We start from the raw sequence: 26,111 nt of genomic DNA on the forward strand, positions 1-26,111 counted from the left end.
TTCCCTTTACTCAATAGACATGTCAGTAAAAAGCTTTTAGAAATTACAGTTGTGTACATATAAATCACATTGACATATACTAGAGAAATTACCAAAAGGAAAAGGATTTCTCTGCCTTCTACAAGAGAGAGGAACTGATCCTTATGAAATTATGACAATTGCTTGGTTTATCAAAAGAATAGTATTTCTCTAAGATTATTCTCTCTAAATTCTGGTAAGTAGTGTTCCCTGTCCTTAAGGAAAATTTATCTTGTTATTTCATCAATCCAGCTGTTGTTTGTAAGCTGCAGTGATTTAAATGGGATCTTTTAGAGGGAACGCTTTGAAGGAATAACAAAGTAGGCTTATTTGTCTTCCTATGTATATTCTGAATAAAATGAAATAAAATTGCAATTGAGGTTGGATTTTTTTAGGATTGAAAAGCATGGGCATAAATTCATACTTGGAAACAATTGATGTGAGTCTTTTTTGTTACAGACTACATTTAGTGTATTTATTTTCTGCTGTAAAACAAAGGAAAACATTGGCACTCTATGGCATTTGGGTTGTAGTTATACTGAGTGAAAATTTCATGTACATTTAATTTTGACATGTAACAGTGATATAATAAATGTGTTATAGGCAATGAATTACATATGTGCTGGTCACACATTTCTACACAAATTTACGCAAATACTTAATAATCTTATTACGATGAACTAACATTTGAAAACAGATTCTGAAAACTGGCTTTCTTTGCAGTTAGATGTTTTGAAAGTTTATAAACTTTTTGGAGGCAGTGAAAGCTGTTAGCTACATTAAAATAAGTTCTTTAATACAATAAATATTTTTAGACTTAAATAATTCCAAAGGTTTTTAAATTACAAATATCAAGACGTTTGCTCACCAGGTAGATTATTGAGTGTTGTTTACACTGAGTATAATCTTACATAATAATATGAGATATTTGGCTCTGTAGCTGGATAAATAGTATTTGGACAATAGTTCAGAATAATCATGCTTTTTCAGCTTTTGTGAATACTTAAGTATTCTAAGACTATTGTTATATTATGCACATGATACATCATTGTTTAAAATGTTGTTACCATATTATACAGAATATATAAATCACAGGACCATTATACTTTAGGAATTCACATTCTAAATCAACAATATTTTTCAGCTTGATAATGTATCATTTTAAATAGCTATAATCCAAACTGGTTATAATTCTAAAAAACAATCTAGGAGCACCTGGGTGTCTCAGTTGGTTAAGTATATGACAGTTGATTTAGGCTCAGGTAAATGATTTCATGATTTGTGAGCCCCATGTCAAGCTCTGTGCTGACAGTATAGTGAGGTGCCTTCTTGGGATTCTCTCTCTTTCTCTTTGCTTGTGTGTGTGCTCCCTCTCTCAAAATAAATTAAAAAACAAAATAAAACACCCAATCTTAATGATTGGGTCAGTGTCTTTAAGACCTAATTCATTGTTAAGACTGTTCCTAATCTTTGGTAACAGTAGGGCCTCACCTTCTTTCTTTCTTTTTTTAAAATTTTTAAAAATGTTTATTTATTTTTGAGAGATAGAGAGTGACAGAGAATGAGCAGAGGAAGAGGAAGGGCAGAGAGAGATGGAGACAGAATCCAAAGCAGGCTCCAGGCACTGAGCGGTCCACCCAGAGTCCAGTGTGGGGCTGAAACCCACGAACTGTGAAAATCATGACCTGAGCCAAAGTTGGATGCTTAATGGACTGAGCCACCCAGTGGCCCTCCACCTTCTTTCTTACTAAAGTCATGTGTATGTGTGTGTGTGTGTGTGTGTGTATGTATGTCTAGGTTAAATTAAAAAAAATCACTTTCAGTGCTTGATCTGTGTATGCTTGATATTAGAGTAGTTATGTATTGACATTATCTTCTAGTGACACTTCAGTGGTGTACATCTAGTTGGCTTTTCTTTTTCTTTCAGGAATTGATGCCAACATAAAGGATAGCTTAGGTAGAACTGTCTTAGACATTCTGAAAGAACATCCATCTCAGAAATCTCTCCAGATTGCAACACTCTTACAAGGTAAACAATATTGAATGATGGATGAGATTGCTTTAAAGTTAAGATTAAATTAAATCAACCATAGTTTTCTCTTAAGTTTTTGAGTTAATGTTTATTTTTGAGTGAACTTATTGTTTACATTCTTTTATGGCAGACTTTTAAACTAAATTATAATCCTGTTTAATGTTTTATTTCTGTTTTCAACTAATTAGTATCTTAAGAAAAGCTAAAGTAGTGTTTCTCTCATTTGATATTAAAAAGTCTTTTTTCTAAGCCATATAACAAATATGAAGTTATAAACTTGAAGGTAATAAGGCTATAAAGTAGGGATGCTTAAGTATTATCTTACATTTGAATAATGCTTTAAGAGTTTTCAGAGTTTTTTGCTATTTTGTCTCTTTATAACTCTGTGAGATAGGTAAGTCTGATATCATTATTCTCTGTTTTATACCTGAGGGATACTGAAGCCCCAAGAGGCTGACTTTCTCAAACTCATATATCCTATTGTAGGTAGTATAAGGTACACAAATATTGGGTTAACAACACAAATTGTACTTAACTGGAAGAATACAGATTGTTTCCTCCCTAATCTTGGAGTATAAGATGGTTTGTTTTTGTCAACCTTTGTTTTTGATAAGGATAACTAAAGTATCTGTGTAGTTAAGTGTGGCATTAGGTCTCCTGAAGGTTTGACAGCCATGTAGGTACTACTTTTTTATTTGTAGGATTATATACTTACTTCCTTGATATAAAACTCTTACTGAAATTGAGATTTAAATACTTTAATGCAAACTGGTGCAGCTGCTCTGGAAAACAGTGTGGAAGTTCCTCAAAAAATTAAAAATGACCCAGCAATAGCACTGCTAGGAACTTACCCAAGGGATGCAGGAATGCTGATGCATAGGGCACATGCACCCCAGTGTTTATAGTGACACTTTCAACAATAGTGAAATCATGGAAAGAGCCTAAATGTCCATTAACTGATGAATTGATAAAGAAGATGTGGTTTATATACACAATGGAATACTACTTAACAATGAGAATGAAAGGAATCTTTCCATTTGCAGCAACATGGATGGAACTGGAGGGTATTATGCTAAGTGAAATAAGTCATCAGAGAAAGACAGATACCATACGTTTTCACTCATGTGGATATTGAGAAACTTAACAGAAGACCATGGGCAAGGGGAAGGGACAAAAAGTTACAGAAGGAGAGAGGCAACCCATAAGAGACTCTTAAATATTGAGAACAGTGCTCAGTCCGCTACTCGGAAGTGCCCTGGTCCCAAAAGTTTCCTCTAGGGTAGACAGTATGCAAGGGATGCAGTTGGCGTCAGGAGGAACTGATCCCCTGCTCAGACCACTACTAGGAAGTGCCCTGGCTTTCAGGATTACATTTAGGGTGGTGTCATTAACGCACATGGAGTAAGATCTTGAACTGTATTAGGTGTGGGATATAGAACATGGCTCACCTTGGCTGCACCCACAACATAGTGAGAGTGGGCCCAGAAGAGTGATGTGTAACATCTGGTTCGACAAGGGACTAGGGGTTGCTGTTTTTCTCCCCACAACCACCGATGCAGGGCCTCAGGGAGTGGTCACACAATCCACAATGGAAGCGAGACCCTACACCAAACCATGTCCATCTATGCCAGGTAGCTGCTTTTACAGAAGTCGGATAGATGCAACAGAAACAGACAGCCTCTCCTCCAAGACCAGCACTGATGCATTGCCGTGATTATGTTTAGATCAATGCTTGCTATTCAGATGCATTTTCCCTTATCTCATTCTTATCTCTCCCCTCCTCCAGACTGGCTATTTGGGTTATAGTTTGCTTAAACAGGCATATTTAATCCATTATCTTGATGCATGTTCTACACCTCTTCATTACCTTCCTTTCTCTCTCTCTGAAATAATCAGACTATATAGTTTCTCTGAGTAACATTATCTTCATTATTTTTCTCCTCACCTCTTGCTGTATTCTCCTTTTTGTCCCTCTGAATTAAGCCTTTTAGTCTCTCTGCCTGGTCAATGTTCAATTTCTCTTTCTCCTCACCCCTGTCATTTCTTTTTGTATATACTCTTCCATCAGCACTGCCTCCACCTGATCTTTATTTGTAGCTGGGATCTCGGATTTTATGCTTTTAGACTGTTTTTTTGTCTTTTTTTTCTTTTCCGGTTTGCTTAGCTTGTTTGAGTTGTCTGTGCATTTGCGTACTTTTGTTCCGTTTGTTTGTCTGTCTGTTTTCCTTTCCAGGGCGACCTCAAGAAACAAGCCAAAGTACACATGGTGGAGAGTACCAAATATCAGTACAAGTAGGGAAATAAAATAACAAAAGTCACATAAGAGAGACCAAGGGACACCACTAAAAGAACAGTCCCTGAATGGACAGACCCTGGACAATCTATGAGCCTCCTTTAATATAGCAGTACTTGCAGGTGCAGAGTGCATAGCAAGCTTTTAAAACTTACAAGACACAGAATGCTAGCCAAAATAATGAAATGGAAGAACTCTTCTCCAAAGAAATTCCAGGAGGAAGTGACAGTTAAAGAATTGGTCAAAACATATAAGCAATATAACTGACCAAGAATTTACAAGAATTGCCATGAAATTAATCACTGGGCTTGAAAAAGGCATAGGAGACAGCAGAGATGCTACTGTTTTAAAGATTTTGGATCTTAAAAATAATTATGATGAATTTAAAAATGCTATAAGTGAGGAGCATAATAAAATGGAGGTGGCTAGTGCATGGATTAAAGAGGAAGAGGGAATAGTTGAATTAGAAGATGCAATTATAGAAAAAGTGGAAGCTGAGAAAAAGAGAGATTGATTGATCCAGGAGCACGAAAGGAGAATATGAGAACTAAGTGATGGAATCAAATGGAACAATATCCGTATCATAGAAATTCGAGAAGAAGAAGAGAGAAAAAAGGGGAGTGAAGGTGTACTTGAACAAATTATAGCCGAGAACTTCCCCAATCTAGGGAAGGAAACAGACATTAAAATTAAAGAGGCCCAGAGAACTCCTCTCAGATGTAACTTGAATCGATTTTCAGCATGACGTATTATAGTGAAACTGGTAAAACATAAGGATAAATTCTGAAAGCAATTAGGGATAAAATGCCCCTAACATACAAAGGGGACACATCATGGTAGTTGCAGACCTATCTACTGAAAACTGATAGGCCAGAAAGGAATGGCAGGAAATCTTCAATGTGATGAACAGAAAAAATATGCAGCTAAGAATCCTTTATCTAGCAAGCCTGTCATTCAGAATAGAAGGAGAGATAAAGGTTTTCTCAAACAAAAATCGAAGGAATTTATCACCACTAAACCAGCGCTACAAGAAATGCTAAGTGGGACTCTATGAGGAAAATGTTGCAAGGAACACAAAGTACCAGAGACATCACTACAAGCATGAATCCTACAGAGAATACAATGATACAGAGAATACAATGACTGTAAACCCATATTTTTTTATAGTAAAACTGAATGTAAAAGGACTAAATGCTCCATTCAAAAGACATAGGGAATCAGAATGGATTAAAAAAAAAAACACAAGACCCATCTATCTGTTGTCTACAAGAGACTCATTTTAGACATGAAGACACCTTCAGATTGAAAATGAGGGGATGAGGAAATATCTATCATGCTACTGGAAGTGAAAAGAAAGTCAGAGTAGCCATACTTATACCAGACAAACTGGACTTTAATGTTAAAGCAGTAACAAGAGATGAAGAAGGGCATTATATAATAATTACAGGGTCTATCCATAGGAAGAGCTAACAATTATAAATGTCTGTGCACCGAATTTGGGAGCACCCAAATACATAATACAATCACAAACATAAGCAATCATATTGATAAGAATGTGCTAATTGTGGGGACTTTAATACTCCATTTACAGCAATGGATAGATCAACTAGACAGAGAATCACTAAAGAAATAATGGACCTGAACAACACATTGGACCAGATGGATCTGACAGATAAATGTAAAACTCTACATCCTGAGGCTATGGAATTCACTTTCTTCTCCAGTGTACATGATACATTCTCCAAGATAGATCACATACTGGGTCATAAAGCAGACCTCAATAAATATAAAAGAATTGAGATCATACCATGCACACTTTCAGATCACAATGCTATGAAACTTGAAATCAATCACAGGAAAAAGCCTGGAAAACCTCCAAAAACATGGAAGTTAAAGAACACCATACTAAAGAATGAATAGGCCAACCAGGCAATTAGAGAAACTCTTTGGGATGCAGCAAAGGTGGTCATAAGAGGAAAATACATTGCAATCCAGACCTATTTCAAGAAACTAGAAACTGCACACTTAAAGGAACTAGAAGCAGAGCAGCAAGAACACCCCAAAACCAGTAAAAGAGGGAAAATAATAAAGATCAGGGCTGATATAAACAATATAGAATCCCCAAAAAAACAATTGAACAGATCAATGAAACCAAGAGTTGGTTTTTTGAAAAAATAAACAAAATTGATAAGCCTCTAGCCAGGCTTCACAAAAAGAAAAGAGAGAGCACCCAAAAAGACAAAAATCACAAATGAAAATGGATTTTTTACATCCAATCCCTCAGAAATACAAGCTATTATCAGGGAATACTGTGAAAAATTATATGCCAACAAACTGGACAACTTGGAAGAAAAGGACAAATTCCTGAACACACACACACACTACCAAAATTCAAACAAGAAGAGATAGAAAGTCTGAACAGAGGGGTGCCTGGGTGACTCATTCAGTTAAGCATCTGACTTCAGCTCAGGTCATGATCTGGTGGTTTATGGGTTCGAGCCTGCATCAGGTTCTGTGCTGACAGGTCAGAGACTGGATCCTGCTTTAGATTCTGTGTCTCCCTCTCTCTCTGCCCCTCGTGCTCTGTCTCAAAAATAAATAAACTATATAAAAAATTAAGAAAAAAAGTAAATCTAAACAGACCCATAACTAGTGAAGACATTGGATCAGTTATCAAAAATCTCCCAACAATTAAGAGCCCTGGGACAGATGACTTCCCTGGGGAATTCTACAAGACATTTAAATTAAAGTTAATACCCATTCTTCTCAGGCTATTCCAAAAAATATAAATGGAAGGAAAACTTCTGGACTCATTCTACGAAGCCAGCATCACTTTGATTTCCAAACCAGACAGAGACCCAGGAAAAAAAGAGAACTACAGGCCAGTATCCCTGATGAATATGGATGCAAAAATCCTCAACAAGATACTAGCAAATCTAATTCAACAGCATATAAAAAGAATTTTCCACTTTGATTAAGTGGGATTCATTCCTGGGTTACAGAGCTGGTTCAATATTCACAAATCAATCAATGTGATACATCACATTAATAAAAGAAAAGATAAAAACCATATAATCATGTCGATAGATGCAGGAAAAGCATTTGACAAAATACAGCATCCTTTCTTAATAAAGAACCTTGGAAAGTTGGGATAGAAGGAACTTACTTGAACATCACAAGAGCCATTTATGAAAAGCCCACAGCTAATATCCTCAATGTGGAAAAACAGAGCTTTCCCCCTGAGATCAGGAACACGACAGGAGTGTCCATCTCACCACTGTTGTTTAACATAGTACTAGAAGTCCTAGCATCAGCAATCAGACAACAAAAGGAAACAAAAGGCATCAGAATTGCCAAAGATGAAGTCAAACTTTCACTTTTCACAGATGACATGATACTCTACATGGAAAACCTGATCGACTCCACCAGAAGCCTATTAGAACTGATTCATGAATTCAGCAAAACTGCAGGGTACAAAGTCAATGTATAGAAATCAGTTCCATTTTTATACACCAATAATGAAGCAACAGAAAGAGAAATTAAGAAATGGATACCATTCACAATTGTGTGAAAAACCATAAAATACCTAGGAGTAAACCTAACCAAAGATGGAAAATATCTTTTTGATGAGAATTATATAAACCTTATGAAGTAAATTGAAGAAGATACAAAGAAATGGAAGAACATTCCATGCTCATGGATTGGAAGAATATTGTTAAAATGTCAATATTACCCAAAGCAATCTACACATTCAATGCAATCCCAGTTAAAACTCCAACATTCTTCTCAAAGCTAGAACAAGCTACCCTAAAATTTGTATGGAACCACAAAAGACCCTGAAAAGCCAAAGTAATATTGAAGAAGAAAACCAAAGTGGGAGACATCACAATCCCAGACTTTAGCCTCTACTACAAAGCTGTCATCATCAAGACATGGAAAAAGCAGACACATAGACCAATGTAATAGAATAGAGAACCCAGAATTGGACCCACAAATGTATGGCAACTAATCTTTGACAAAGCAGGAAAAAGCAATAGAAAAATGACAGCCTCTTTAACAAATAGTGCTGAGAGAACTGGACAGCAACATGGACAAAAATGAAACTCGGCCACCTTCTTACACCGTACACAAACCTAAACTCAAAATGGCTGAAGGACCTGAATGTAAGACAGGAAACCATCAAAACCTTAGAAGACAAAACAGGAAACAAACTCTTTTCCCTCAGCTACAGCAATTTCTTTCTCCACACATCTCCAAAGGCAATGGAATCAAGAGCAAAAATGAACTATTGGGGTCTCATCAAGATAAAAAGCTTCTGCACAGCAAAGGAAACAATCAATAAAACTAATAGACAACCAATGGTATGGGAAAAGATAGTTGCAAATGACATATCGGATAAAGGGCTAGTATCCAAAATCTACAGGGAACTCACTAAACTCCACACGTGAGAAACAAAGAATCCAGTAATGAGAAGGACAGAAGACATGAAGAGACACTTCTCCAAAGAGGACATCCAGATGGCCAACAGACGCACTCATCATCAAGGAAATACAACTCAAAACCACACAGATACCACCTCATGCTGATCAGAGTGGTCAAAATGAGCAAATGAGGAGATCGTAGATGCTGGTGAGGATGTGGATAATTGGGCATCCTCCTACACTGTTGATGGGAATGTAAACTGGTGCAGCTGCTCTGGAAAACAGTGTGGAGTTTCCTCAAAAAATTAATGTAGAACTCGCCTATGACCTAGGAATAGTACTGCTAGGAAATTACCCAAGGGATATAGGATTGCTGATGTACAGGGACACATGTTCATAGTAACACTTTCAACAACAGCCAAATCACGGAAACAGCCTAAATGTCCATCAACTGATGAATGGATCAGGAGGATGTGTTTTATCTATACAATGGAATACTACATGGAAATGAGAAAGAGTGAAATCTGGCCATTTGTAGCAACATGGATGGATGTTGAGGGTCTTATGCTAAGTGAAATATGTCAGGCAAAGAAAGACAGATACCATATGTTTTCACTTATATATAGAACAAGAGAAACTTATGAGAGGTTCACAGGGGAGGGGATGGGGAAAAATAGTTAAGGAGAGGGAGGGAGGGAGGCAAACCATAAGGGACTCTTAAATACTGAGAACAAAGTAAGGGTTGATAGGGGTGGGGGAGAGGGGAAAATGGATGATGAGCATGGAGGAGGGCACTTGTTGGGATGAGCACTGGGTGTTATATGGAAAGCAATTTGACAATAATTTATATTAAAAATAAAAAATAAAATACTTAACCTTTTTGGATGTTTGGGCTCAACAAGTTAATGAAGGTATGGTGTGTGTGAATATATATATTTTTGTGTGTATACACACACACATCCTAAAGAAGATATGGTGTATATAATATATATATGTATGTGTGTGTATGTTGTGTGTGTGTATATATGTACATGAATATACATATATACGTATACACACACAAATATACATATTTACATACACAATGGAGCATTACTTGGCAGTCAAAAAGAATGAAATTGTGCCATTTGCAACAACATGAATGGAACTAGAGTGTATTATGCTAAGCAAAAATAGTCAGAAAAATACATATGTCATATGACTTCACTCATATGTGGAATTTAAGGTACAAAAAAGATGAACATAAGGGAAGGAAGACAAAAATAATATAAAAACAGGGAGGGAGACAAAGCATAAGAGACTCTTTAATATAGAGAATAAATTGAAGGTTGCTGGAAGGTAGGGGGATGGGCTAAATAGGCAAGGGGCATTTAGGAGGATGCTTGTTGGGATAAGCCCTGGGTGTTATATGTCGGTGATGAATCACTGGTTTCTACTCCTGAAATTATTACTGTACTATATGCTAACTAACTTGGATATAAATTTAAAAAATAGTAAATAAATATATGAAAACGTAAATACTTTCCCTTTTTGCTTTGTGATTAGGCCTGACATATAGTATGTTCCCTTAAAAACCCAGACATTGGGGTGCCTGAGTGGCTTAATCAGTTAAGCATCTGACTCTTAAGCTCAGCTCAGACCTTGAGCTTAGGGTTGTGAGTTCAAATCCTGTGTTGGGCTGCGTGCCCCGTGCTGATCCTACTTAAAAAAAATAACAAAACAAAACAAAAATCCCCCAAAACAGACATTTGTTCTACCCTTCCTAGTTAGCTTCTACACTCTTCAGGGCTGATTATCCCCTGATTATTATAGATTGGTGGCAAGTGTAAATAAGGGAGGAAGGCAGGATGGTTTCATTGGGTGTCAGTTCAGAAGCTGAATAACAGCTTTATCCTGCCAGAGAAAAATGAATTAAAATCAAGTCAGGCAGGTAGTACATAGATACAGGAGTCAAGAAACCCAAAAGGGGTAAAAAGAGTAGACATGCTCCAGGAGGTCATTCATGCTCCCTTCTCCATCTTCAAAATGTCTCAGGGAAGGGGAGCCCCTACAATTATCTTGTTAATTAATAACTTAGTTACAAGTCAAATGCATAGAGAGATAAATCAGAAAATATATGAATAGCTCCTCATATTATTCAAGTCAGACTGAATGAAAGCTAAAAAAGGTAAAAAGAATGTTACACAACATTTTTTCTTCCCTTTTTAGGTATTTTATATTTCATATTGAACTTTTGTCTCCAACTACATTAAAAAACCCTGAGGTTGTGAATATTATGTCTTTTGGGAAAAGCAAAATAAATGTCATCTGCTAAAAGGAGGGTATGACATAATTACAGGCATTTACTGCATTAATTTAACTTAAATGAAAGTGTTATTACATAGAAGTTAACTATCTGTGTTCTCTTAAATGGTCAAGATTCATTAGATATGCCAACTTGTGATAGGGTATATGGTACATCTTCATATTTTTAAAATTATTGGCAAATGTTAGAATGTGAATGTATTATCTATATTCTTTGAATTCCTGGGTCACAAATCAGTGGTACATTTTAGGTTTTATGAAAAATTTGTTATTTCAGTAAAGCCAATTTAGAGTAGAGAAAATTACTATTTGTGTCCTGGAGGAGGAATTCACTTTACATAATTACTGCATTTGGTCAAAAATTTTAAGGATAGAATTCCATAGGTTGCTTTCTTTTCCTAGAAGAATTTGCCTAGTACTAATGCCCTTAGCTAGAAACTGCTTGGATGATATGAAGACACAATTGTTTGGAATGAGAACATAAACTTTAACTAGATTTTAAGAAAAAGTTTCCTTCTGAATAAAGAAGTATAAGTAAAAGATCCCTATGGAGAGAGATCAGTTGACTTGGTCCTTTAGATGGAGACTACAAACAAGCCACTGCGAGCTGAATGCTTTTGGCAAATAGAAGATTTATTTTGTTCAGATTAAATATTTTTGGCCCACACTGTGTTTCCGTGAAAATTGAATTGGCTTTCAACATTTAAAATCTGCAATTTCAGCTAAAACTTTAGAGTTTTGTTGGTTGCTAAAAAAAAAATGTAGGCTTTTATTTTACTTGACTGTCAAACTTTGGATGAGGTTAATCATTCTCCACATGCTTTCTGTTTTCTCTGTGATATTGAGGCTGAATATTCATTGACATTTATCCCTGCATTCAGATGCTTAAGAGAAAAGTGAGACTTTTCTTGTCCCATGTTTATCTGGCTGTGCCTCTTGTTAGCTGTATGAACATGGCCAAATTAAAATCCTTCTCTTTGACTTGTCATCTTTAAGACAGATTTTACGAGTGTCATAGTTTTGTGAGGATCAAGTGAGTTAATTTATATTAAATACTTAGAACACATTGGGGGCCATATTTAAATTTTGGCTGCTCCAATATTATTATGTCTTCATCAAAGTTGGAAAAATGAGAGATAGGCTGTGTATGAAACATTACTTCAAGAATAATGAGAAGGTTATTTCTTTGTGGAAGTAAAGCTTAATGTGCAATTATGCTTGTCTTACAAGAGTAAACGCCATTATAACATAAACTTCATTCATTTATGTTATCTGACTCATGGCATCCCATCGAATTTGGTGTTCCTGTTTAGGTATCAAGTCTATTCAAAGCATCTTTCAGAGAATTTTAAATCTTCAGGTAGAATATATATAGGGAAGCTAAGGTTGTTATTCTATCTTACCAGGTGAATTTATTTTTAAGGAAAGAACGTGTCAAGTTGAGTTCATGAAAAGAGTTTATGAGTCTCTTCTAAAGTATCTTCTAAATTTTATTTAAAAAGATTTAAGTTAATAACTCATCATGAAGTTCTTTCAGTTTGTATTTTTTGAAGATGTTCTAAAAACTTAGGATATATTTAGGTTATGAGGAAATCAATGAAAAACTGATCACCAGAAGTAAAACATAAAGTTTAGTTATTGATTTTAAAATAAATGAATTTGACTATATAATTTCAAAAACTTGTATACGCAGAATATTTAGAAGGTGTGGGAAGATCAGCAGCCCTTGAAGAACATGTACAGGAAGATAGAACACAAGAAATACATATTTCATCTCCTATTGAGTCTCCTTCCCAAAAGACTAAGAGTGAGTAGCCAATTAAAAAGCCTTTGAAATAATACTAGACATTTATGTCAAATTTGTTCTATATGCAAAAAGCTTAACACTGTGAAAATTTCAGGTCTCGTAAGTTATATCTTATACTTTATATTTTATGCATTTATTCAGTCAGCATTTATTGAGCTCTTCTATTTGTCAGTCCCTACTCTTGGCTGTCACACAGTAGCCTGTAAAATTAGCAGTCTCTGCTGTCACGATGTTTACATGGAGTAGATATTTCACACTAGATTTGTTTTCCAAAATGTATTTTTAATGCAGAATAAAAATATTGATATATGGATTATAGCAGCTGGAGTTTTATTTTCTTCTAGAAGAAATTATAAGTATAAAGTACCTTTCTGAGAATGATTACAAAATGAATATTTGCATGCAACCTACAAAATATTCATGTTTTGACAGATGATGCATATTATTTATCTGCTCTTTCTGTGTTTTTACTTTATGTCACATAGCATAATTTTAGTTTATTACTTATATAATTATTTATCTAAATACGTTCTGTTTTTTTATTGAACCTAGGAAGTAGGCCCCCAGCATCTATTAATTAACAAATTAAAATTTGTCGAATGAAAGCTATCATATGAAAGATTATTGAAGATTAAATGTTAGAATGAGTGAAACCTTAGGAATTGTAATTCCAGATGTTTTTATGTACTATGTATAAATGAACCTTTTATACTTCTTTGTTTTGAAAAAGAATAATAGGCAAAATTGAAATTTCTCCTTGTCTTTTAATTGTCTTTATTCTTGCATTAATTATAGTTTAGTACTTTATTTTCAATATATAATATTTTCTGATTTAATCTTGTTTGTCATGAGTTCTATCATTATACTAGTTATATTTTTATCAGTTAATAGGAAATTTTAGCAATAGCCTTTCTTGAAACTTTGAAAATAATTACTGTCTTCTTATAGGTGAAACTGTGACTGGAGAATTATCAAAACTCTTGGATGAAATAAAGCTCTGTCAAGAAAAGGATTATTCTTTTGAAGATTTGTGCCATACAATATCAGACCACTACTTAGATAATTTGAGCAAGATTTCAGAGGAAGAACTTGGGAAAAATGGAAGCCAGAGTGTAGTAAGTAAGGGGGGAAGGAAGACAATGTGTCTGTCTTTGCCAATTCAATGTGTATCTAAGAGGCAGGGGATTTTTGCATTATCCTATCTTCTGCCAGTATGAAATGTCAAATTACCAATTGCTCTTTTCCTGATATTCATTGATGTTTTACTCTCACTGCATGTGTAGGGGAAGGAATGCTTTGATAAATCATCTATAGTTTGTGATGATCTTGCTGCTGTTGAACACGTGAAATCATAGGTTCTTTGATTATATTCTTTTAGTCTCACTGGGCATGATGACGGTTTTTAAAGAAGGAAAAAAAAATCTTCCTTTTGTTTTTCCTTGCCATGTTTTCTATGAACTGAGTCTACCCCATCTTGAAGAAAGACAGAGCTAAGCTATATGTGTATGTTTCGCCATTTTGTATGTTATGGTAGGAAAGAGACATTGTGCGTATGTTATGGTAGGAAAGAGACATTTTGCAAAGTTTGACCTCTATATTTTTATTATCTTATGCAAATCCCTTATGCACCCTGCAAACTCAGAATCTAAATCATGAGTTAGAGATTCTTGATCATTTGGATTTCTATATTAACACAACAGCAAGAAAAACTATAGAGAATCAGTCAGTTTAAAATTAAGATTTGTACACCCATTTTGTGTCATACGGAAATAGAATTTATAGAGTGTTCTGGTATTAAAGGAAATGCATTATTATAAAATCTTTACTCACTTTTAAGAGCTTAATTTGTCAAGAAACATTATGCTTTCTTCAAAAGCAAATAAGAGTGTATTGTGTTAAGTATGTCATATTATTTATGAAAACTAAAATTATTGCCAAGTATAGTGACTATCAATGAGAACGTTTGCTTCATTTAACTCCTTACTGTGTGCTGACACTTGTTTCCCAGTATAGTCTAGCTCCATGGCTAATCTTACTCCCTAGGCTGTCTTTGTTTTGTTTTTGTTTTTTGTTTTTTGCTGCACCATCTTTTTTAAAGCATCATATTATTGGCTCCAATAAAAGCTCCTTATGAATAAGCATGATTAACTATATATATATATACTGAAGTAAATACACACAAGTTTTACCAAATGAAATTTTTATATTAATGAACTATTTACTGTAGTGACTTTAATGTCAGGACATAATTTCCTGTTTAAAAATCTAAAACTTCTATATCATCTCCAAATTACAAACCAGGTACATTTCAACATTTTCTTGAAGGCTGGTTACAAATTAAAACAAATTTATCCTATATAAATAATATATGGTGTTTAGGGTTTTAGGTTTGTCCTTAAATATTTCTCTAAACTGACTATTTCTGGTCCTCTACTTCTAAACCCACAAATTTCTGAAAGCCCTAGTTTTCTAAACCACTGATTTCTAAATTTATTTTGTGGTACATACCATAGTAAACAAATTTTGAGTAAATATCCCAAATGCAAGTATTCATAAATTATGTGTGTCTACTAATATTTGAAGAATATATGATATAAATTATGCATATACTACCAGAGAAATTCAAGTAAGAAGGATACAGAATAAGTGTAAATAGAATCTCTATTTTTTTCCTTTTACTCGGTGGGTATCTTGTGCATCCTGGGGTCTGCACTGCACACTTTACTTGGAAACCATGCTTATTCAAGCTTATAGATTTCAGGTAGTGATAACAGAGATTTTTATTATTATGAGGGTAACATAATTTAGAGGAACATGACCAGATACCTTTTTTGTAAGTCAAAGACTGTATTGTGATAGTAACAAGGGAGAAAGTAATGCTCACAAGTTGAATGAAAATCTTAAAATTCAAGCATCCTTTCATACAAGGAAACACTCTTTATTCCTATGACAAACCTTATATTGTGTTCCTTGAAAGTATTGTCATATTAAATAATAAGTGTTACATGAAGCAGAAAAGCAGAAGGTTTATATAAGTAGGCAAGTAGTTTGATTTTTCTGAAATAACAGTTTATAAAGGCGGAATATGGGAAATAAAATTAGAGGTATAGGTTGAGATCAGGCCATGGATGAATTTGAATGTCAGGATACGATTTTTGTTACTTATTTTTTAGAAAGTGAGAAAAATCTAAAGGATTTGGGTCAGATAAAAGACATCATCGGGAGTTCCCTTTTAGAAGATTAATCTAATAAAAACTTGTTATTGATATTTAAAAAGTAATCTGATTACTTTGACCCTTTTCAACAGCCTGTGTTTCATTTGGGTTCATTTGCAGTTGTTGAATATTTCTGTTCTTCAGAAATGTTTTTTCAGAGTTTGTCATCAATTGTACTCTGAAATTATGCAAAACTTAATCAAGTACTTATAGACCACCTAATATAGATGTTTGTTACCATGTTGTAAGTCATAGGATTGATTGATTGATTGATTGAGTGTGTGCATGTATGCACATGTGCACACTAGGGGGAGGGGCAAAGGGAGAGAGAGAGAGAGAGAGAAAATCTTAAGTAGTTTCTACACCCAGCATGGAGCACGATGTTGGAGCACAATGTGGGGCTTCATCTTTATGACCCTGAGATCATGACCTGAGCTGAAATCAAGAGTTAGATACTTAACTTACAGGATTTATAATAGCAGTAATGAAACCTGGTTTCTGACTTAAAAGAGTTCGGGATACAGGATACAGATATAAGACTAACATATAAAACAACAAATGTATATTATGAGTGTTGAAATTTATTAGGTACTTGCATTCTAATACTTTATATGATTTAAGCCACTTAATCCTCATAGTAAAGCTAACAGTGGATTTATAGACTTGGGAAATGACTCAGCTGGCAAGTGGCAGAACTAGGAGTCAAACTCAGAGCAAATGTCTTTCATTTCCAGCTGCATTTCTTATAATAAATTACCTGGTGGCCAAAGGAATTTTTTTAAAAGGGAGAGATTAGTGAAGACTTACTGGTATTCACTGAAGGTTTCATGGAGGTAGGGAGAGGCTAAATTGGGGCTTTAGTGGAAGAGGGGATATGCCTTGTACTTGTTTTGGAATAAATGAATGAGTGAAGGGGAAGATTTCAGCTTGCAGAAACAAGCTGAAAAGCACGGAGGTGAGACATAGCATATAATTTGAGAAGAATGGTTTATTGTGAGAGTTGATTTTGAAAAGTAGTGGGAAACAAATTTGGGTAAGTAATAATCCCTAACACTTTATTTGTATTAACTGGTCTAATCTTCACAATAACCCCATGAGATAGGTAAGATTATTCCTCCAATTTTATAGATGAGAAAATGGAGGCACAGAGAACTTTTATAATTTTTCTACATTTACACAGTAATTGCCCGAGCCAAGATCTGAAAACAGGCATTCTGTGTTTGGTGCCTTAGCTGTTACTGCTCAACTGTTTTGTTTGGGGAGATTTGGGAAACTAGTCAGAAGTTTAATATTATTGCTGAGAAGAATATACCCTTGAATAGGGGAATTCTGTCTTGAAGGTGACATTTTGGGAACATAAAAATGGTACCTATAATTAGATGTTCTGGGAAGAGACTTCAAGATTCTTGGCAATGGATATATGTTAGACTTATCTGGAGAGGCTTCAAAATCTACTGATACCCTCAGGTACCATGTCCTGACCAATTAGACCAACTAAATCAGAATTGTTTGAGGTGGCTCTGAGTCTTGACCATTTAAAAAGATAACATGCAGACTGTTGATCTGTAGTACTAAAAATCTGCCAGGGTCTGACTGAGGTAATTGAGACCTGAGATACTGAGTCAGAGCTGAGGTCTTGATAATACTACAAAATTATAGAATTTTAGAGCTAGAATAAGTCTCATCATAGGTAGTCAGCCCGATTCTCCCACTCCCTAGTATAAGAGCTTCTAAAATATCTCTTGAATTTGAAGCATTTTCAGTTTATCATCAAGGAAAATTCCCAGTGTAGTCCAGCCATAGTCCTAAATTAATTATTTCTGTGTTCTATTGGAATGTTAAATGTGAATAAGATTTTTGCTTATCATTCACATTATCAGCTAAAAGGTGGGCATTTGGGTTCAGTTAAAATTTAATTTTAGGTGATAAGGAATACCCAACTTGTTAATTGTATTATGACAATTTCAAAAGTAGTTTAGAAGAAATCAAAATGTAAGGAAAATAGGTTTTGTAGCATTTATATTATTAATAAATGTGTTTTACATATTAATGATGTATCTAAATTTGGGGGATATTTTAACCATTAGTTCACTTTAGCTTTCATTGGTTTTTTTTTTCCAATAGAGGGCACTCTAACTCAGTAATTTAAAATACAAAATCAGCTATCTTATGTAAGAACTTTTACTTTTGAATTAGAGGTTTCTGGTTTTATTAAAATATTAGCCTTAGGTAGTTGCTTGAACAATTTTACTGATATAAGTCAATTAAAAGTTAAATTCTTATTATTATTGAATGTATTTGATTGAAGATTTTACATTTAATGTTAAGGTCAGCTCCAGTGAAAATTACATTTTCTCTTGCATAATTTTAATTCAAAAGTCAGTGTTTTTAAATGCTTTTATAATATGCATATGGAGCCATTTTCTAAGTTGAATTAGGACGTTACATAATCTTGAATGTAAATTTTGAAGAAATATAACTATCTTCACATTCTTTAGCAACCAATGAAATTTAAAATTTTAAAAGAATATTAAATAATCTGAAAAAATGTTGTATCATTTATTTTCCCAAGTCGTATATTCATTTTTTCCTCCTTGTGTGTAAACAATGTGCACACCTATTAAGTGTGAATACACTATGCCATTACAAAATTTGATTATAGCACACAGATCATTAGAGCAGACTTCAGAATCTAGGTTTCAGGAAAACTTTTTTTTTTAAGATTTAACATAGAAAAGCATTATTGCCTCATTAGCTTATGTTTCTAAGAAGTAAATAGGAAGCTTCTGGGATGAAATGGCATTGTATGTTTTTTTCTCCTAAGGGAAACCTGGATACAAACAGCATGTAAAACTTACTATTTGAAAGGGATTGTGTTGGCAGGTTATGTGTATTGTAAATCAACCAGTATACTTCTTTTCTGTTCTTTCCCCTTTTGGAAAAAAAAAAAATTTATTACAGGTAAACCTTCTGAAGTTTGAGATGGTTTACTTTAGTGTATCAAGATCTTAAGATTGAGCATTTCATTTTTTATAATAAGCTTCTATAACCTGCTTGAGAAAACTAGTTGATGGGAGGTATCTATAGAAAAATATACTTAATTTGATGCAAGAATTCATCAAATCTTAAAGGTTAGTAGAATCTAGTTAGGTTGCCTAGAATACAAATGGTGTTTCTAAAATTAAGTTTACTTTAAAAAATACAGTTTTTAGAGCTTAATATCAGGAATGTACTAATTTCAGAATTGTAAGAGACTGGTGATTGTGTAATCTAGTTATCATACTTAGAGAACTTTGGGAAATGAATTTTCTGAAATATAAGATAGAGTGTAATTCTTATAGGATTATAACTGATTCTTTAGCACATATGAGTTTTTTAAAAAATAGTGTAACTGAATCTTAAGCGGTAGTAACTATTAATCTTTTTGGGAATACAGTATTCCAAATATTTCTAACTTAAATAATTCATACCTTAGATAGTTGAAAATTTTTTTTGGCAGCAGTGACTCAATGCTGCTCTGTATTAAACCCAGTCTTGGATTGTCCTAACAGATTTTTCAGGATTTAGGGAATGCATAGATTCTGTTAACAAAGTTAATAGCATTAACTATATGTATGTATCATATGTACCTACAAGGAAAACCTCAAAATCAGAATGGCATGACTTTGATCCCTCCTCTCATCCCAGGAAGAACTTATACCTGTAGGGAAATCTAGGAAGATAATTGGCTTCTAGAATAGAAGAGTCATTTTTTCTGAACTTCAACACAATTGTTTTTACCTTTCATGACACATCTCTTTGTTCTGGTTTGTGTTGTGTGTGTACACATTTTTGTATTGCTTCTTACAGACTTCTTGAATGTTGGATCTATATTTGATTGATCTCTGTAATCACATGCAGCCTAGCACAGTACCTTGCATGTAGTGATCTTTCAGTGAAAGTTTATTGAATCAATAATTGCATGAAACGGCAAACACTGCATTGAAGAGTACATATAAACCAATGTTGTAAAGAAGCCATTTTTATTGAAAAACACATTTAATTATTTGGACATGAGTCCAAGGACAGGTTTTTGCTGTTCTGATGCTTACTAGCAGGGTGATCTTTGAAAGTTCTGGAACTTTCCAAACTTAGTTTCCTCCTCAGTTAACAAAAGAAGTTTAACATAGCTTTCTATCAGTCACAGAAGAAGAGCTGCTCTCTTTTGTGCTGCTAAAGGCATGCTATTTTGATTTTGGTTTCATAGATTTTGTCCAACCTTGTCCAGACTTTCAAATAACTGCTTAATATCAACCCAAAGGGGATTTCTCTAGTGAAATGTTACAAGTTCTATTCTTGGGCTGGTCTTAGTCAATATTTGAAAAATATTGAAACAGTCATGAAAAAAAAACAGTCATCTATCATAATCAGGTCTGCAGATGTTAGGGAGGAATAGCAAACATGACAAATAATTGAACTTACATGAAAAATTACCTCAGTAAACAGATTCTTGCTTCAAAGTAAAAACAGAATTCAGTGGGAGTTATAATAAAATAAAATACTATGTTTAGATTCCTAAAAATTCTGTGGTTTAAGTGTAAGATTGGAGAAATTTCACTGGGGAAGAAGTGCATACAGAAAGTTCTGGGGTATTTAAATGACCACAACTACAATGTGAACAGTGAGAAGTGGCTGCTAAAAATCAATAAACACTTGCCAAGCTGTCATCTCTGCAAATATTATAATCCTAGAAGCTAACATTTATATTGTACTAAGTTTTAACTATGTGCTAGACATTGTGTTAAGCATGTTAAAATAATTGTCTTTTTTTATTCCTCACAAAAGTGCCATGAGATAGGTTTTGCTATCCTCAATATGGAAATCAAGAGTAAGATAACTTGTCCAGGGTTATAGAGCTACCAAAAGGTAAAACTGGGATCTGAATTTAGGTCTGATGTTTTACAAGGTCATGATCCAGACCTAATGGTTAGTCATGACAGTCATATCATTAATGGTTATTAGTGGCAGTCCTTATGTCATTAATATCGTTCAGATTGACCTACCCTCACCTTTTCATCATGCATGCCATTGTGCAGGTGCACACTCTTACTGACTTACTTTGAGTCTTTTATTTTGTCCACATACTTTTAGTGTCTCCTCTTCTTTGCTGCAGGTTTTCCGTAACACTACTGTCAAGTCAGTATCTGTTAAGTGTAGTGTCTGATCATGTCACTCTCCTTCTCAAAGCTAGACCTGGTCCTCACTGTAAAAATTAAATACAGACTTTTAACTCTGGCACTCAAGGCTCCATCTTCTAGCTTCATTATATGTTTCTAGCTTTCTCCCGTTCATGTCTTAGAGAAATACAGTGGGTTTTTTGTGTGTGTGTTTATTTATTTTTGAGAGAGAGACACACACAGAGCATCTGCGGGGAAGGGTCAGAGAGCGAGGGAGACACAGAATCAGAAACTGACTCCAGGCTGTGAGCTGTCAGCACAAAGCCTGACGCGGGGCTCAAACCCACGAACTGTGAGATCATGATCTGAGCTAAAGTTGGATGCTTAACCAACTGAGCCACCCAGATGCCCCAGAAATACAGTGTTTTGATAAAATGGGTGACTCTCAAGCACATGTGTCTTTCCTTATCTCTGCCCATGTTCACAATGTTTCATTCATAGATAATTCTTTCCTCTATCTTCTACATACTAAAAACAATCCCTCACAAAGCCTTTTATTAAAAACATTACAAGATCTTTTTGATTCTTCTCCTGAAAGCCAACTATTTGGATTGGATATCATTAACATTTTACTTTTAAATGAGTTATGTAAATTTTATCATCTGCTTTGCATTATTTATTCATGAATCTGTTTTGGCTTTACTTATAAACCTCTTGATTACAGGGGAAGTACTTTTCCCTGTATGTGTGAGGAATTAAGCATAATTCTTCACCCACACACTTGATAAATATTTGTTGAATTGATTTGATAGGCCATGGACATCAGAAACTGTTTGATAACTGAATGTAGATACAGACCTATGGATAAAGCTCTAAGATGGACTCTTTCTAGTCTCAGAAGAACTTCCTCTGTTGGCTGATATTTCAAATAATGAATGCCTCACCATTTATTTTGAAGATGACATGAAGATGACATTATAAACTTTCTCACAACATAAAAACACCAACATCTTAGAACAAGTCATGTCTTCCTTTTGTAGTAATACATTTCTTTCACTGACAATAAGGAAATCTTACATTATAAATACCATATTTGATTCCTGATAACATATATAATGGATATCTATAAGACTGTAGGAACATATGTCTCATTAACATTTTAATTTTCAAATTCTTCAGTATTCATTTTTATTTCTTTTAAAACATTTTTCTAAGAGAGAGAGTAAGAAAAATATGCACATGAGGGTAATGCAGAGGGAGAGGGAAAGAAAGAATCTTAAGCAGGCTCCGTGCCTAGCACTGAGCCTGATGTGGGTTTGATCTCAAGACTGTGAGATCATGACCTAAGCTGTATCAAGTCAGTCACTCAACAAACTAAGCCCCCCAGGCACCCCAAATCCCTCAGTATTCTGTGATAAAAATTTTTTAAATTCATCCCTGTTATTCTTTCTGCTTAAGTTGAGACAGGCTATTTTTGAAGCAGTTTTTTTCCATTAATCATAAGGAAAATGGACCTAAGCAAACACTCTGTTTTTTCTTAACTGTTAATGATTCTTGCTGATTATGATGCACCCAACTAATGCAAAGCATTATTGTTTGCATGTACTTAAAATGACAGTAAAATATCTTTCAATATTATAAGCATTCTATTAAGGTATCCAAAGGCAGTAAACTGTCTTCCTAAATAATTGTACACTCTATATATTTGAAATTTGTGAAGCTTGTGATATTATCATTTTATTTACTTTGCAGCTGCAACATGTCAGGTTTTATTTCAATAGTTTCATTTTCTCTGATCTCTCTCTAAACCAACTTGAACTTAATCTTCCTAATAGAAAGACCAAGCTATTATAATTTCCCTGAGAATCTATACTTCACATTCAGGAGATAATTGCCATGTTTTCTTGAAAGTTTAATAATGACTTGACTTTCTTCTAATCTGACTTTTTGGTTAATGATAGTGTTAACTTTTGACAACTTTCAGCCACATGTTGCAGTTACCTTGTACATTTATCATAATGGAACTAATTTGTAATTCTATTTCAAGGTATACATTTGAGAATTTTTTATTCTCTTTTGGAGTAAAGGCCTTGGACAGTCTGCCATTATAAAAGAATCCCATTTTGCTTCCTAATGCCATAGGAAACCAGTCTGGAGGCTGAGCTTAAAGAGACATGTCCATGGTAATAATCCTTTACCTCTGTGTTCAGGGAAATGTTTTTCACCTAAAGAGCAAAGTAATTTTAATGAAATAGTGGACAAGTAACCCCCTGAAAATTACTGAAAGCACTCACACTTCTAACATGTTTTATCATTTGAGATGTGATTACTGAATATTGGAATTCATTCAGCCTCTAATAGTTGAAGAATTAAGATATCCTATTATGCAAAGTCAATAAATGTAGATACAAGAGATACTGTGTGATCTGTTTTAATCTCAGGTCCAGATTTTAAAGTTTTTTCATGTTATTTTCACTTACTTTTGTCAGAATTTTTGTTTCAACCATCTATGCTTTTTAAAGCTCAAATGTTTCAGTTGCTTACAGTTTCACAGTGGTTCTATTTAGTTGATAGCTGCTAGTCTATGCTATCAGATAACTACCAGTTTGACAAAGAATCTTAATTGAAGAAAGAATGAGGTAGTCAAGAAGATGAATTTGACAGAAAATGAAAAGCTCTAAAATGAACAAAGGTAATGAACCCAGTGAGAATTGTGTATCAGTAAAGTGGATTGCTTGCCCCCAAAATAAATGAGACAAACACTGACATGTTGCACCATTTTCTATAATCATCTACTCTATATTGCTCAAATCTCTTCTTAAAGACTTTAGAATATTTCCTTTATAGCCTTTAATCCTATTTTTGTGACAGGTTCCTGAACAATGAAGACTAATATGTGAGAATGTATAAAAGTGTTATAACCCATGCCTACATAACACTGCCAGATGAGCCTTCCTGAAATGTTTTTATTCTATGGCCTCTATGGTCAAGAAATAGATAAGGACTTATTTTGACTACTATATAGTGGCTGAATTCCTCTTCTTGGATTTTAAGAATATCAAGATCTTCCCATTCTGGTATTGTGCCTCCTTGGGACATTCTTTTTTCTATTCTTCCTCCTGCCACCAATATTTCCTTATTCTTTTGTCATTTACCTAAATGTATCACAAGCATTTCTTTCTCAGTGTCTCTTCCCATTCTCTTTCATTCTCCTATCTTTCCTGTTTGTTTAAATGCTATTCATTTTCCATGGTATAGTTCCAGTCTTTCTTTCTCTATGTAGTAACCTCCTCACTTATTCCAGCTCAGAACATTTTTATTTTAACAGGTGGAAAATCTTAGAAGAAAAATGGGAACTATTAAAAATTAAATGGAAATTCCAGAATTGAGAAGTATAAATATGTTATATGAAAAAAAAGAACCAATGAACTTCAGATGAATTTATAGTCTCTATACTATGCAATTGCACAATTTAGTAGCTAATCAGTCATCATTTTAAAGTATATTACTTATGAAATAAGATGTTGAGTGAAATTGTTCTTTTGCCACAGGATCTGACTAGGGCTTAAAATTAAAAATGAAGAGAAGTTAATACAGTGTGGAAGGAGAACATTAAAAGGTGGGATGACAATGATCATTTGATTATGAGATAAGGAAACTGGGAGGCATGTCATGAACCGACTTCTGTACAGTTCTGTTCTCTCACTTATGATTTTCCCCACTGACTAGTTATTTCTATGAATTTTCCGTGCTCTTTTCGCCTGTCTTTACATACTTGAAGCTCTCACTAATTTTGCCATTTTAAATTCTCATCCATCAAACCTTTACCTTTAAAATCCTAGCTCATCCTTAAAATTTCTCCTTGGTCTGAATTAGGGGCTCCCCTAGTGCGGCAGATGCTCTATAAATAATACTGTAATTGTAATTCTACTAAGTAATTGTGAAATTTGTTGGTTTCTTGTTCTTGAAAATACTAGACTATGAATTCCTAAAAGTGTGTCACATACACCTTTTATCTTTATATTAGCAGATTCTAATACTGTCCCTACCACAAAAGGAGATTAGTATACATTTATTGAATATATGAACAAGAGAAAATGGATGAATGGATGGATGGATGAATAGATGTCTGGTTGGATGGATGAGTGGATGAATGGATGGATAATTGTTAGAATACAAAACTGAGAAAATTGAGAAAAACTACTACTTCAACATCTTGTCTAGGAATGGCTTCATTTTATTTTCATCTATTTTATCTGAATGACTGCACGCTCATTCTTATCAAATGAGAGCTATATTGACAGGACCATTTTACTTCTTTTAAAGTTATTTTCTGGCAGTTTTCTTAAAACATTTTGTTACTTTGAGATGATTTATAGGAATGTGATAAAACTAATGCCTATTTTATTTTTTAATTTAGTAAAAGGGGTTACATTATTCTTATTAAAACATACATATTTTGGCCAAAAATTCACTTGATCACTAAAGCTGTTAATAAGGTTAATGTTGTTAATTAAATGTTAAAGATTAGGATCTGTTAGGATTAAGCAAAATATAAACTTAAAAAATTTATTTAAAATGTAGACTACTTATAAGCATTAAAGTATTTCTCAATTTGAATTAGTATATTTGTGTTGAGTTTTGGGGATATTAAAATATTTTCATTAGAGTAACAAAACAAACATGAATATTCATGGTTCTATATTATGCTATAGTAATAAACTGTATAGTTAAGGTAATCTCGTTTAAAAAACTTGACAAATCATATAATAGCTCAAATACAATATAGGTTTATTTTTCACTCATTTATAGTCCCTAATAAGTGTTTTTGATCAGGAAGTGGCTCTCCTCCAGATGTGAAGTCC

General features: G+C 34.0%; 1 protein-coding gene across 2 annotated transcripts in view; it reads left to right on the forward strand.

Moving 5' to 3' along the window:
• Positions 1 to 26,111, forward strand: part of ANKS1B (ankyrin repeat and sterile alpha motif domain containing 1B) — a 1,093,013-nt gene that overhangs the window by 200,011 nt on the left and 866,891 nt on the right. For both annotated transcript variants that reach the window (XM_029953701.1, XM_029953700.1), the window contains exons 6-8: positions 1,946 to 2,047; positions 12,762 to 12,875; positions 13,824 to 13,990. In XM_029953701.1, coding sequence (XP_029809561.1) covers positions 1,946 to 2,047; positions 12,762 to 12,875; positions 13,824 to 13,990 — 383 coding nt within the window. The remainder of the gene's footprint in view (positions 1 to 1,945; positions 2,048 to 12,761; positions 12,876 to 13,823; positions 13,991 to 26,111) is intronic.

The sequence above is a fragment of the Suricata suricatta genome, chromosome 10 (assembly GCF_006229205.1).
Source record: "Suricata suricatta isolate VVHF042 chromosome 10, meerkat_22Aug2017_6uvM2_HiC, whole genome shotgun sequence".
Lineage (NCBI taxonomy): Eukaryota > Metazoa > Chordata > Mammalia > Carnivora > Herpestidae > Suricata > Suricata suricatta.